This window comes from Doryrhamphus excisus, linkage group LG7 (assembly GCF_037039965.1).
Source record: "Doryrhamphus excisus strain RoL-2023G ecotype Guam linkage group LG7, RoL_Dexc_Guam_v1.1, whole genome shotgun sequence".
Lineage (NCBI taxonomy): Eukaryota > Metazoa > Chordata > Actinopteri > Syngnathiformes > Syngnathidae > Doryrhamphus > Doryrhamphus excisus.
Window position 1 is genome coordinate 14,259,895 of NC_136363.1, and position 13,651 is coordinate 14,273,545.

Sequence of the window (13,651 nt, forward strand, 5' to 3'; positions counted from 1 at the left end):
CCGGTTGGGATTGCTCCTCCATGGCCTCTTGCTGGTCTCTTCGGGGGGTTGCTTCGGGGGCGGGTCTTGGGGAGTCGGCCCTGGCTTTGCCCGCACCCATGGGGCCGGAGGATCTCTGGCGGTTGGGGCTTGACCTGACTGCGCGGGGCGGGGTTTGCTGGGTGGTAGAAGGCAGTCTCTCTCCTTTTGTCATTCTCAGTGACAATTACATATTCACACACTCGCATTCACATACACAACACACCTCCATATGGGCACTCACAGCACATGGGTGCTTCTCTATACAATCTACTATCTCATCCCTGATGTTTATATAGTATTTGTATGCTATTATTACAGTAATAATGATGTCAAGCAGTGAGATTTTAATTACTGTAACCGTATGGTTCCAATTGTGTTTACTATCATGGGTCATGTCTTCACCGTTACTATTGCTACTGGTAAGTTGGACTGTTTCATTTCACTGATATCTCTTTAGCCATCATTGACATTTAACTGTTCTGTTTGTCACTGTTGTTGTTTTGGAAATTCTTGTTGCTGCTGTTTTTGTCTCTCCCTCTACTGCCCCCCCCCTCCCGACCCCACCTTTCTCTTCTCTCCTCTTCTTTTCTGTTCTTCTTCTTGCTCCGGTCCAGTCGCTCCAAATGGCATAACAAAAACATCAAATAACGGCAAATAAAATTTCATGGTACAGGGAAGTTGTAGCCAACACCTTTCCTGACACAGAGCAAATCTGTTTAGCATGTAAGGGTATTTAGATCAACAATACTATCTGCCCCAATGGCTGGACGGGACAAAAAAAAAAAAAAAAAGAAACAGTCAAAAGTGTAAAGATGTTTTTGTTTGATGCATAAGTTTATTTTTCACTTCACTACAGTACAAAAGCATGCTAGATACGCAATCCATGAACTCAAGGAGAAAATTACATGCCATATCAAAGATCCCCCATTTATTGCCCACTTTTAATGCAGTTCGGCGCAGGATCGGATATATCGATAGTCCGGTTATATCGATATTTTTTCAGACTCCCGAGAATATTGATATAACGAGACTTTACTGTATGATGAATAGAAGATCATTTTTTGCTGTCTCCCAGAGAACACAAGTCGAGGTTTCCGGTTGGTCATTAAAATCTAAAAACATTGTCCACTCTCTCTCTTTTAGAAAGTCGGTGTCAATGGTGTATTAAATCTCCAACATTTGGTGGGTGTACCTGTGGTTTGGTTAGTTAAAAAGAGAGCGACTGGTGCGTGATCACTAATAATGATAGGGTGTATGTGAATATTGGATATGTCTGATAAGATTGAGCGACTTGTTAAGAAGTAGTCAATAGGAGAGTACGTGTGGTGCACTGGTGAGAAATACGTACGTATGTTCCCTGTGAGTAGGGTGATAAGAGCGCCAAGCATCACAAAGACCAAAATCAATCATATATTTCTTCAGTGTTGTTGTTGATTGAGACTCACGATGTCCCCCAGCTGGGCTAGACCTGTATCTATATCTGGATGAAATACTAAGTTGAAGTCTCCTCCCAAGATCAAGTTTGAATCCAGGGGTGCAGAGAGAGAAGACAAAAAGGTGTGCAAAAAGAGGGGTCATCAACATTAGGACCATATATGTTGGAGTTTTTCTCTTTCCGAAGGGAATCTTTCCGAATGACCTTTCCGAAAGCAATGGTACCCATGGAAAGGAATATTCCAATATTTTCGCTATTAAAGCGTAAACACCAACATCACGTGATACCGACTTTCTCGAGTTTTTCTTCCACTTGTTGGAATAACTCCGTATTGCCAGTTTTTCCTTCGTCCAGTCTTGAAATTTTGTTTGGATCAAAAACAAACTTTCCTCAGCAGTCCAGTGCCGATTGCTGGCCTCCATTTTTTTAAATCGAAGAACGTCTCGAGCTGCTTGTTACGTCATATCTCAGCATTCGCTGAAAGAACGCACCCGGGAACAGGAAAAGATAAAGTTCAATCTTGCTAATATTTTATAATTAAGCTCGGCACATGTTTTATATAGATATGTATTTTTTTTGGAATAAAAGTGTACTTGTGAATGGCGTATAGAAGGGTTTAGATTCTGTTCCACAGATGGCGCTAATGCACACCAAAGCTGCTTGCCAACCGCCAATAAACAACAGAAGAAGAAAAACACCAGGAAGAAAAACGCAGTCTGAGAGCAGAGATTGTTCAACATCATGGTCTAGGGCAGGGGTGGGCAAACTACGGCCCGGGGGCCACATGCGGCCCACCAAGTGTTTGAATCCGGCCCGCCAGTTGCTTTTTCAGTATTTCAACTTTTAACATACAAACTGGCAACATGTCTTATTTAGTCATTTTTTTTTTAAATGTAAAATTTAGTGACATAGTTTGATGTTTAAAGTGCTCCTGAAAAAAGCCACATGAGAACATACAGCTACAATTAGACAAATCATTCAAGGAAAATGTGTGTGTTAAATACATGTTCTGGCCCCCTGGACAATTTTGTTAACTCAATGCGGCCCACGAGTCAAAATATTTGCCCACCCCTGGTCTAGGGGAAGGATACAAAAGCTAGCTCAGAGATTTCAGCTGTCAGGTTCCACTCTGAGGAACATAGTGAAGAAATGGAAGACCGCAGGCACAGGTCCAGTTAAGGCCCGGAGTGACAGGCCAAGAAAAATCTCGGGTAAGCAATTCAATTCAATTCAATTCAAACACTTTATTTATTCCCAAAGGGAAATTTAAAGGACACAGAGAGCAGCATATGAAATAAAAATGTCAAAAGCAAGACAAGGACAAGTAAAACAGCAAATACTACTGAACACACACATACCTAGAAGAATAAATAATAATTAAACATGAAAGAAAAAAATTAAACAAGCTAAATGGAGGTTGTGCAAAATCTGGACAGGGCGGGACCCAAGTTCAGAAGCTGGACTGCTGTAGAGACAAAGGTGGCCCTCCTCCTTTTGTGTTCTACAGCGTGAGGCCAAGGATGGTGTATACAGTCGCAGTCAACCCACAGAACAGCTCCAAAGACCCACAACATGAACAGGAGTTGCAGAACACTGGACCAGCTAAACCCTTGCAATGGTACTGGAGGGGACCTGGGAGTTTGCCCAACCAGTCTACATGTGCTTTGTGGACTTGGAAAAGACATTCGACCGTGTCCCTCACAGTGTTCCAAGAGTACGGGATTTCCATTTTCATAGCCAGAATTGTTGAGCCTGTCCCAGCTGTCTTCGGGCGAGACGTGGGGTCCACCCTGGACTGGTGGCCAGCCAATCACATATAGGGGCACATATAGACAAACAACCATTCCCACCCACATTCATACCGATGGACAATTTGGAGTGGCCAATTAACCTAGCATGTTTTTGGAATGTGGGAGGAAACCGGAGTACCCGGAGAAAAGCCACACATGCACGGGGAGAACATGCAAACTCCACACAGAAAATCAAACTCAGGTCTTCCGGATCTCCTGACTGTGTGGCCTGCATGCTAAACCCTTACCTGCATGCTAAACACCATGCGGTCTTATTTCTTTATTATCTAAAAAATTATCCAAAAACAATCATGTACCCTACAATGTTTTCAGCTTCTACGTAAAACAGTATCGTTTAACATTTCCCTATGACATCAATAAGTATATTTTAGCATGGAAAAGATGGCGTGTTAACCTCTACAGAAGGCGGTAATTATTAGTGCTTCCAGTGGGATAGACACGTGCAGAGCACCAAGAACGCTGCATGGTGTGTGCGGACAGAGCGAAGTCATCAGACCCTCACGAGGGTCGCGGGGGTGCTGGAGCCTATCCCAGCTGTCTTCGGGCGAGAGGGGGGATACACCCTGGACTGGTCGCCAGCCAATCACAGGGCACATATAGACAGTCATCAGTCCAGTCATTTTTATTTTGACAACAACGTGACCAAAGCATCAGCATAGACTTGTCCAACATAGAGCAGCATTGCATGGTTTCATGGAGCGCTGGTCACTAAAGCTGTCACTCACATTCTCCTCCTGTTGTCACTGGCAACTCCACACTAGCATTTCCTTCAAGTATGAAGAACTCTTAGCAGGTTAGCATGTACTGTATCAGTCCACATGAAAGTGAGATGGTTGTTTTCCACAGGTTCCAATGGATAGTTGAAAAAGTCCTTCTGCGTCATATGCTCCCAAATGGAATGGGAAATGCTGCTTTGTTCGCAGCGGCTTTTGTCTTTTGTCTTCCTTCTAGAGAAATACAATCCTTGCCAACATTGGAATTGTATCAGTCATGAGGGGCAGACATGAAACATCACATATACACTTATACAGGCTATAAATAGAATAGTGTTCTTCACCCAGTTCACAAGTCCTTCATTTACGACACGCTTCATAGGAGCACCACAGCCACGGCGGCGAGTGCTGCGGCCAACGACAGCATCTCAATGTTTGCACCATTTGTTTCCAGCGAGGTCGTTATAAACGTCCCCGAAGTACTCGCTGCGACTTCAGCGGCTCTTGCCGACGCTTCGGCAAAAGCATTCATCGCTTCGATGTCCACCTCGTTTCCTGTTGTGGCCACCATCACTCCCAACGCCGCTGCCTCTCTGGCGAACTCTGTGGACACCTGCGTTACCTCCGCCACAGACAGCAATCCTTGGAGTTCAACACGCTCCACGATAGTTTGTGGTGATGCACTTGACAGTAAATCTTCCAACTGTTGTGTCAGATCTGCAGATTCTGTGGCTACTTCTGTGGCAACTGCCAGGGCGTCCGATAGCATTTGCTCTGTTGCTGGGACAGTGGCTGCCATCTGTGCAGCGGTTGCCGCCTTTGTCGCTGTTCTGGCTGAGTCCTCGGCTAATCCTGCCAGCTGCTCTTCCAGGGTCGATCCAGATGTTTGTGCTGCTGTCATGGCAGCATCGGCCGCATTTTCAGCTGCTCCGGCTGCTTCGTTTGCTTCAAGCACCGCAAAGTCTGTTGTTTCCTGACCAGCGGTCAGTGAAGTGGCGGCACTCGCTGCTTCGCTGGCGGCCGTCGATGCGCTCCTGGCTGCAGGGATGGCTGATGATGCAGTTGCTGCTGCTGCAGCCGAGGTAGTAGCCGTGGCTGCTGCAGCTGAGGCTGTTAAGCTAGCCACCACTGCTTCTTGGGCCAAATCAAGAGGGGATTGTGTACCAGGACTCTGTGGTGCAGAAAGGGGTTGCACCATTTCATCTGCTGCTTGCACTGCTAATGATGAAGCTCTTGCAGCAGCTTGTGCAGCGGCTTGCGGGTCGACACTACTGCTCACCGTTTCTGCGATTAATCCCGTAGATTCTGTGAATGAGGCAACTTCTTCTGCGTTCTGAAGTGCTGCTAACATTTCACCAGTCAGGTTGGATGGCACCTGACTAGAGAGCTCTGAAAATAGTTCTGAAGACTCCCTTGATACGTCCACAACTTCTCTTGCAGCAACATCAAGTTCACCAGGGTTTGCCATCGCCGCTTGTCTGGCTGCTGTCGCCGCAGCTAACGATTGCAGCGCTAGCTCTTCCTCAACGCTTCCTGGTGATGAAGCGCCAAGTGCTGCGAGAGCAACAGATTGTGCTGCATCTGCTGCATTACTTGCGGTGCTTCGAGCTAGATCTGCAGCTGTTTGTGGATCTGCTAGTCCCTCTGCAATTAATGTAGCAGCTGTAGTTGCTTCATCTGCCCTTAGAAGGGCAGCGTTGACTTGGTCCGTTAGATCTGCACCAGTAGCTGCAGCTGCTGAGGCTGCGAGGGCCGTTGCTGCTGCTGCTAAGGAGGCTGCTGCTGAAGCTTCGGCAACCTCAGCATCTATTGTAGGAAGTGCTTCCACAGCCTGTGATACCACCTCTGTGGATTCTCTTGCCAAATCTACGGCATTTTGTACTTGTTCTACGGCTAATGCTGCAGCTAATTCCGCTTCCGTACTTCCTGCGCCTGGTGCCAATGCTTGTTCTGCTGTGTCCAGTGCCTGTAAGGCCTGGGCTGCCGTTTCATTTGCCAGTTCAGCAGCAGTTTCAGCTGACACTAGCGCTTCTCTTACTGTGGCCGCTGTTGCTGCTGGAAGGGCTGAGGAATTGAGTAATGCTCTGAGGGCTTGTGCAGCCACTAGAGCCTCTTGGCTGGCATTTCTTGCAGCCTCTATGATAAGTGGTGCGTTAGCTGTTATGTTTCCAGATTCTGTAAGGTTTGCTGCTAAGACTGCAGCATCTGCTGCTGCTCTCGCTGCAGATGATGCATTTGCTGCTGCAATGGATAGATTATTTGCAAGACTGGCCAAGTCTCCTGTTGCTGCTGCTGCCACTTCTGCGGCTGTTGCTGCAGCCATTTCAGCCTCATTTGCTGCATCTACTGCCGCTTGTGCTGCTGTTGATGCGTTTATTGTGCCTTGTAAAAGAGAAGATGAAGCAGCAGCTGCTGCGTCTGCAGCTGATGAAACAGTTCCTGCCGCATTTGCTGCCGAGAATCCACCTGAAGTGGCAGCTGTTGCCACCACAGCTGCTCCCGCTACTGCGGCCGCTGCTGCCGTGGCTGTTGTGGCTGCTGCAACTGCTGCCTCTGCGGATCTTTGAAGTGCAGCAGTCGCTGTCATCACTGTTGTGCCTGTGCTCACAGTGGTGCCTGGGCCAATGGTGGTTACTAGGCTCACAGTGGTCCCTGGGCTACCAGGAATGGGTCCCGCCATTTCATTTGCTGCTTGCGTTGCAATCGATGCAGCTCTTGCAAGAGTTTGTGCAGTGGCTTGTGGGTCTGCGCTACTGCTCAACGTTTCTGCTATGAGTCCTGTAGATTCTGTGAATAAGGCAACTTCTTCTGCATCCTGAAGCGCGGCTAGCATTTCAGTGGTCAAATTGGATGGCACCTGACTAGAGAGCTCTGAAAATAGTTCTGAAGACTCCCTTGATACGTCCACAACTTCTCTTGCAGCAACATCAAGTTCACCAGGGTTTGCCATCGCCGCTTGTCTAGCTGCCGTCGCCGCAGCTAACGATTGCAGCGCTAGCTCTTCCTCAACGCTTCCTGGTGCTGAAGCACCAAGTGCTGCGAGAGCAACAGATTGTGCTGCATCTGCTGCATTACTTGCGGTGCTTCGAGCTAGATCTGCAGCTGTTTGTGGATCTGCTAGTCCATCTGCAATTAATGTAGCAGCTGTAGTTGCTTCATCTGCCCTTAGTAGGGCAGCGTTGACTTGGTCCGTTAGATCTGCACCAGTAGCTGCTGCTGCTGAGGCTGCGAGGGCCGTTGCTGCTGCTGCTAAGGAGGCTGCTGCTGAAGCTTCGGCAACCTCAGCATCTATTGTAGGAAGTGCTTCCACAGCCTGTGATACCACCTCTGTGGATTCTCTTGCCAAATCTACGGCATTTTGTACTTGTTCTACGGCTAATGCTGCAGCTAATTCCGCTTCCGTACTTCCTGCGCCTGGTGCCAATGCTTGTTCTGCTGTGTCCAGTGCCTGTAAGGCCTGGGCTGCCGTTTCATTTGCCAGTTCAGCAGCAGTTTCAGCTGACACTAACGCTTCTCTTACAGTGGCCGCTGTTGCTGCTGGAAGGGCTGAGGAATTGAGTAATGCTCTGAGGGCTTGTGCAGCCACTAGAGCCTCTTGGCTGGCATTTCTTGCAGCCTCTATGATAAGTGGTGCGTTAGCTGTTATGTTTCCAGATTCTGTAAGGTTTGCTGCTAAGACTGCAGCATCTGCTGCTGCTCTCGCTGCAGATGATGCATTTGCTGCTGCAATGGATAGATTATTTGCAAGACTGGCCAAGTCTCCTGTTGCTGCTGCTGCCACTTCTGCGGCTGTTGCTGCAGCCATTTCAGCCTCATTTGCTGCATCTACTGAAGCTTGTGCTGCTGTTGATGCGTTTATTGTGCCTTGTAAAAGAGAAGATGACGCAGCAGCTGCTTCGTCTGCAGCTGATGAAACAGTTCCTGCCGCATTTGCTGCCGAGAATCCACCTGAAGTGGCAGCTGTTGCCACCACAGCTGCTCCCGCTACTGCTGCCGCTGCTGCCGTGGCTGTTGTGGCTGCTGCAACTGCTGCCTCTGTGGATCTTTGTAGTGCAGCAGTCACTGTCATCACTGTTGTGCCTGTGCTCACAGTGGTGCCTGGGCCAGTGGTGGTTCCTGGGCTCACAGTGGTCCCTGGACTACCAGGAGTCGGTCCCGCCATTTCATTTGCTGCTTGCGTTGCAATCGATGCAGCTCTTGCAAGAGTTTGTGCAGTGGCTTGTGGGTCTGCGCTACTGCTCAACGTTTCTGCTATGAGTCCTGTAGATTCTGTGAATAAGGCAACTTCTACTGCATCCTGAAGCACGGCTAGCATTTCAGTGGTCAAATTGGATGGCACCTGACTGGAGAGCTCTGAAAATAGTTCTGAAGAATCCCTTGATACGTCCACAACTTCTCTTGCAGCAACATCAAGTTCACCAGGGTTTGCCATCGCCGCTTGTCTGGCTGCCGTCGCCGCAGCTAACGATTGCAGCGCTAGCTCTTCCTCAACGCTTCCTGGTGATGAAGCGGCAAGTGCTGCGAGAGCAACAGATTGTGCTGCATCTGCTGCATTACTTGCGGTGCTTCGAGCTAGATCTGCAGCTGTTTGTGGATCTGCTAGTCCATCTGCAATTAATGTGGCAGCTGTAGTTGCTTCATCTGCCCTTAGAAGGGCAGCGTTGACTTGGTCCGTTAGATCTGCACCAGTAGCTGCAGCTGCTGAGGTTGCGAGGGCTGTTGCTGCTGCTGCTAAGGAGGCTGCTGCTGAAGCTTCGGCAACCTCAGCATCTATTGTAGGAAGTGCTTCCACAGCCTGTGATACCGCCTCTGTGGATTCTCTTGCCAAATCTATGGCATTTTGTACTTGTTCTACGGCTAATGCTGCAGCTAATTCCGCTTCCGTACTTCCTGCGCCTGGTGCCAATGCTTGTTCTGCTGTGTCCAGTGCCTGTAAGGCCTGGGCTGCCGTTTCATTTGCCAGTTCAGCAGCAGTTTCAGCTGACACTAGCGCTTCTCTTACAGTGGCCGCTGTTGCTGCTGGAAGGGCTGAGGAATTGAGTAATGCTCTGAGGGCTTGTGCAGCCACTAGAGCCTCTTGGCTGGCATTTCTTGCAGCTTCTATGATAAGTGGTGCGTTAGCTGTTATGTTTCCAGATTCTGTAAGGTTTGCTGCTAAGACTGCAGCATCTGCTGCTGCTCTCGCTGCAGATGATGCATTTGCTGCTGCAATGGATAGATTATTTGCAAGACTGGCCAAGTCTCCTGTTGCTGCTGCTGCCACTTCTGCGGCTGTTGCTGCAGCCGTTTCAGCCTCATTTGCTGCATCTACTGCCGCTTGTGCTGCTGTTGATGCGTTTATTGTGCCTTGTAAAAGAGAAGATGAAGCAGCAGCTGCTGCGTCTGCAGCTGATGAAACAGTTCCTGCCGCGTTTGCTGCTGAGAATCCACCTGAAGTGGCAGCTGTTGCTGCCACAGCTGCTCCCGTCAATGCTGCTGCTGCTGCTGTGGCTGTTGTGGCTGCTGCAACTGCTGCCTCTGCGGATCTTTGTACAGCTGGTGACACAATCATTACTGTGGTTTCGTCCATAGTGGTGACTGGGCTGACAGTTGTACCAGGGCTTCCTGTAGTGGCTGGACTCACTGATGTACCAGGGCTTCCTGTAGTGGCTGGGCTCACGGATGTACCAGGGCTTTCTGTGGTGGCTGGGCTCACGGTTGTACCAGGGCTTCCTGTGGTGGCTGGGCTCACGCTTGTACCAGGGCTTCCTGTGGTGGCTGGGCTCACGGGTGTACCAGGGCTTCCTGTGGTGGCTGGGCTCATGCTTGTACCAGGGCTTCCTGTGGTGGCTGGGCTCACGGATGTACCAGGGCTTCCTGTGGTGGCTGGGCTCACGCTTGTACCAGGGCTTCCTGTGGTGGCTGGGCTCACGGTTGTACCAGGGCTTCCTGTGGTGGCTGGGCTCATGGTTGTACCAGGGCTTCCTGTGGTGGCTGGACTCACGCTTGTACCAGGGCTTCCTGTGGTGGCTGGGCTCACGGATGTACCAGGGCTTCCTGTGGTGGCTGGGCTAACGCTTGTACCAGGGCTTCCTGTGGTGGCTAGGCTAACGCTTGTACCAGGGCTTCCTGTGGTGGCTGGGCTCACGGATGTACCAGGGCTTCCTGTGGTGGCTGTCATCACTGTTGTGCCTGTGCTCACAGTGGTGCCTGGGCCAGTGGTGGTTCCTGGGCTCACAGTGGTCCCTGGGCTACCAGGAGTGGGTCTCGCCATTTCATTTGCTGCTTGCGTTGCAATCGATGCAGCTCTTGCAAGAGTTTGTGCAGTGGCTTGTGGGTCTGCGCTACTGCTCAACGTTTCTGCTATGAGTCCTGTAGACTCTGTGAATAAGGCAACTTCTTCTGCATCCTGAAGCGCGGCTAGCATTTCAGTGGTCAAATTGGATGGCACCTGACTGGAGAGCTCTGAAAATAGTTCTGAAGAATCCCTTGATACGTCCACAACTTCTCTTGCAGCAACATCAAGTTCACCAAGGTTTGCCATCGCCGCTTGTCTGGCTGCCGTCGCCGCAGCTAACGATTGCAGCGCTAGCTCTTCCTCAACGCTTCCTGGTGATGAAGCGCCAAGTGCTGCGAGAGCAACAGATTGTGCTGCATCTGCTGCATTACTTGCGGTGCTTTGAGCTAGATCTGCAGCTGTTTGTGGATCTGCTAGTCCCTCTGCAATTAATGTAGCAGCTGTAGTTGCTTCATCTGCCCTTAGAAGGGCAGCGTTGACTTGGTCCATTAGATCTGCACCAGTAGCTGCTGCTGCTGAGGCTGCGAGGGCCGTTGCTGCTGCTGCTAAGGAGGCTGCTGCTGAAGCTTCGGCAACCTCAGCATCTATTGTAGGAAGTGCTTCCACAGCCTGTGATACCGCCTCTGTGGATTCTCTTGCCAAATCTACGGCATTTTGTACTTGTTCTACGGCTAATGCTGCAGCTAATTCCGCTTCCGTACTTCCTGCGCCTGGTGCCAATGCTTGTTCTGCTGTGTCCAGTGCCTGTAAGGCCTGGGCTGCCGTTTCATTTGCCAGTTCAGCAGCAGTTTCAGCTGACACTAGCGCTTCTTTTACAGTGGCCGCTGTTGCTGCTGGAAGGGCTGAGGAATTGAGTAATGCTCTGAGGGCTTGTGCAGCCACTAGAGCCTCTTGGCTGGCATTTCTTGCAGCTTCTATGATAAGTGGTGCGTTAGCTGTTATGTTTCCAGATTCTGTAAGGTTTGCTGCTAAGACTGCAGCATCTGCTGCTGCTCTCGCTGCAGATGATGCATTTGCTGCTGCAATGGATAGATTATTTGCAAGACTGGCCAAGTCTCCTGTTGCTGCTGCTGCCACTTCTGCGGCTGTTGCTGCAGCCGTTTCAGCCTCATTTGCTGCATCTACTGCCGCTTGTGCTGCTGTTGATGCGTTTATTGTGCCTTGTAAAAGAGAAGATGAAGCAGCAGCTGCTGCGTCTGCAGCTGATGAAACAGTTCCTGCCGCGTTTGCTGCTGAGAATCCACCTGAAGTGGCAGCTGTTGCTGCCACAGCTGCTCCCGTCAATGCTGCTGCTGCTGCTGTGGCTGTTGTGGCTGCTGCAACTGCTGCCTCTGCGGATCTTTGTACAGCTGGTGACACAATCATTACTGTGGTTTCGTCCATAGTGGTGACTGGGCTGACAGTTGTACCAGGGCTTCCTGTAGTGGCTGGACTCACTGATGTACCAGGGCTTCCTGTAGTGAATGGGCTCACGGATGTACCAGGGCTTTCTGTGGTGGCTGGGCTCACGGTTGTACCAGGGCTTCCTGTGGTGGCTGGGCTCACGCTTGTACCAGGGCTTCCTGTGGTGGCTGGGCTCACGGATGTACCAGGGCTTCCTGTGGTGGCTGGACTCACGCTTGTACCAGGGCTTCCTGTGGTGGCTGGGCTCACGGTTGTACCAGGGCTTCCTGTGGTGGCTGGGCTCACGGTTGTACCAGGGCTTCCTGTGGTGGCTGGGCTCACGGATGTACCAGGGCTTCCTGTGGTGGCTGGACTCACGCTTGTACCAGGGCTTCCTGTGGTGGCTGGGCTCACGGGTGTACCAGGGCTTCCTGTGGTGGCTGGGCTCACGCTTGTACCAGGGCTTCCTGTGGTGGCTGGGCTCACGGATGTACCAGGGATTCCTGTGGTGGCTGGACTCACGCTTGTACCAGGGCTTCCTGTGGTGGCTGGGCTCACGGATGTACCAGGGCTTCCTGTGGTGGCTGGGCTCACGCTTGTACCAGGGCTTCCTGTGGTGGCTGGGCTCACGGTTGTACCAGGGCTTCCTGTGGTGGCTGGGCTCATGGTTGTACCAGGGCTTCCTGTGGTGGCTGGACTCACGCTTGTACCAGGGCTTCCTGTGGTGGCTGGGCTCACGGATGTACCAGGGCTTCCTGTGGTGGCTGGGCTAACGCTTGTACCAGGGCTTCCTGTGGTGGCTAGGCTAACGCTTGTACCAGGGCTTCCTGTGGTGGCTGGGCTCATTGATGTACCAGGGCTTCCTGTGGTGGCTGTCATCACTGTTGTGCCTGTGCTCACAGTGGTGCCTGGGCCAGTGGTGGTTCCTGGGCTCACAGTGGTCCCTGGGCTACCAGGAGTGGGTCCCGCCATTTCATTTGCTGCTTGCGTTGCAATCGATGCAGCTCTTGCAAGAGTTTGTGCAGTGGCTTGTGGGTCTGCGCTACTGCTCAACGTTTCTGCTATGAGTCCTGTAGACTCTGTGAATAAGGCAACTTCTTCTGCATCCTGAAGCGCGGCTAGCATTTCAGTGGTCAAATTGGATGGCACCTGACTGGAGAGCTCTGAAAATAGTTCTGAAGAATCCCTTGATACGTCCACAACTTCTCTTGCAGCAACATCAAGTTCATCAAGGTTTGCCATCGCCGCTTGTCTGGCTGCCGTCGCCGCAGCTAACGATTGCAGCGCTAGCTCTTCCTCAACGCTTCCTGGTGATGAAGCGCCAAGTGCTGCGAGAGCAACAGATTGTGCTGCATCTGCTGCATTACTTGCGGTGCTTCGAGCTAGATCTGCAGCTGTTTGTGGATCTGCTAGTCCCTCTGCAATTAATGTAGCAGCTGTAGTTGCTTCATCTGCCCTTAGAAGGGCAGCGTTGACTTGGTCCATTAGATCTGCACCAGTAGCTGCTGCTGCTGAGGCTGCGAGGGCCGTTGCTGCTGCTGCTAAGGAGGCTGCTGCTGAAGCTTCGGCAACCTCAGCATCTATTGTAGGAAGTGCTTCCACAGCCTGTGATACCACCTCTGTGGATTCTCTTGCCAAATCTACGGCATTTTGTACTTGTTCTACGGCTAATGCTGCAGCTAATTCCGCTTCCGTACTTCCTGCGCCTGGTGCCAATGCTTGTTCTGCTGTGTCCAGTGCCTGTAAGGCCTGGGCTGCCGTTTCATTTGCCAGTTCAGCAGCAGTTTCAGCTGACACTAGCGCTTCTTTTACAGTGGCCGCTGTTGCTGCTGGAAGGGCTGAGGAATTGAGTAATGCTCTGAGGGCTTGTGCAGCCACTAGAGCCTCTTGGCTGGCATTTCTTGCAGCTTCTATGATAAGTGGTGCGTTAGCTGTTATGTTTCCAGATTCTGTAAGGTTTGCTGCTAAGACTGCAGCATCTGCTGCTGCTCTCGCTGCAGATGATGCATTT

General features: G+C 50.8%; 1 protein-coding gene across 1 annotated transcript; it reads right to left on the reverse strand.

Annotated features, from left to right (window-relative positions):
• Positions 1–2,712: 2,712 nt before the first annotated feature.
• LOC131102149 (uncharacterized) lies at positions 2,713–11,691 on the reverse strand. Its single transcript, XM_078792204.1, has one exon. It carries the CDS (start codon positions 11,638–11,640, stop codon positions 4,357–4,359), a length of 7,284 nt encoding a protein of 2,427 aa, XP_078648330.1. The 5' UTR covers positions 11,641–11,691; the 3' UTR covers positions 2,713–4,356.
• Between the last annotated feature and the right edge of the window lie 1,960 nt (positions 11,692–13,651).

Excerpts from the sequence above, each read along its gene's own strand:
- LOC131102149 (XM_078792204.1), bottom strand. The coding sequence starts at position 11,640 with ATGGACGAAACCACAGTAATGATTGTGTCACCAGCTGTACAAAGATCC.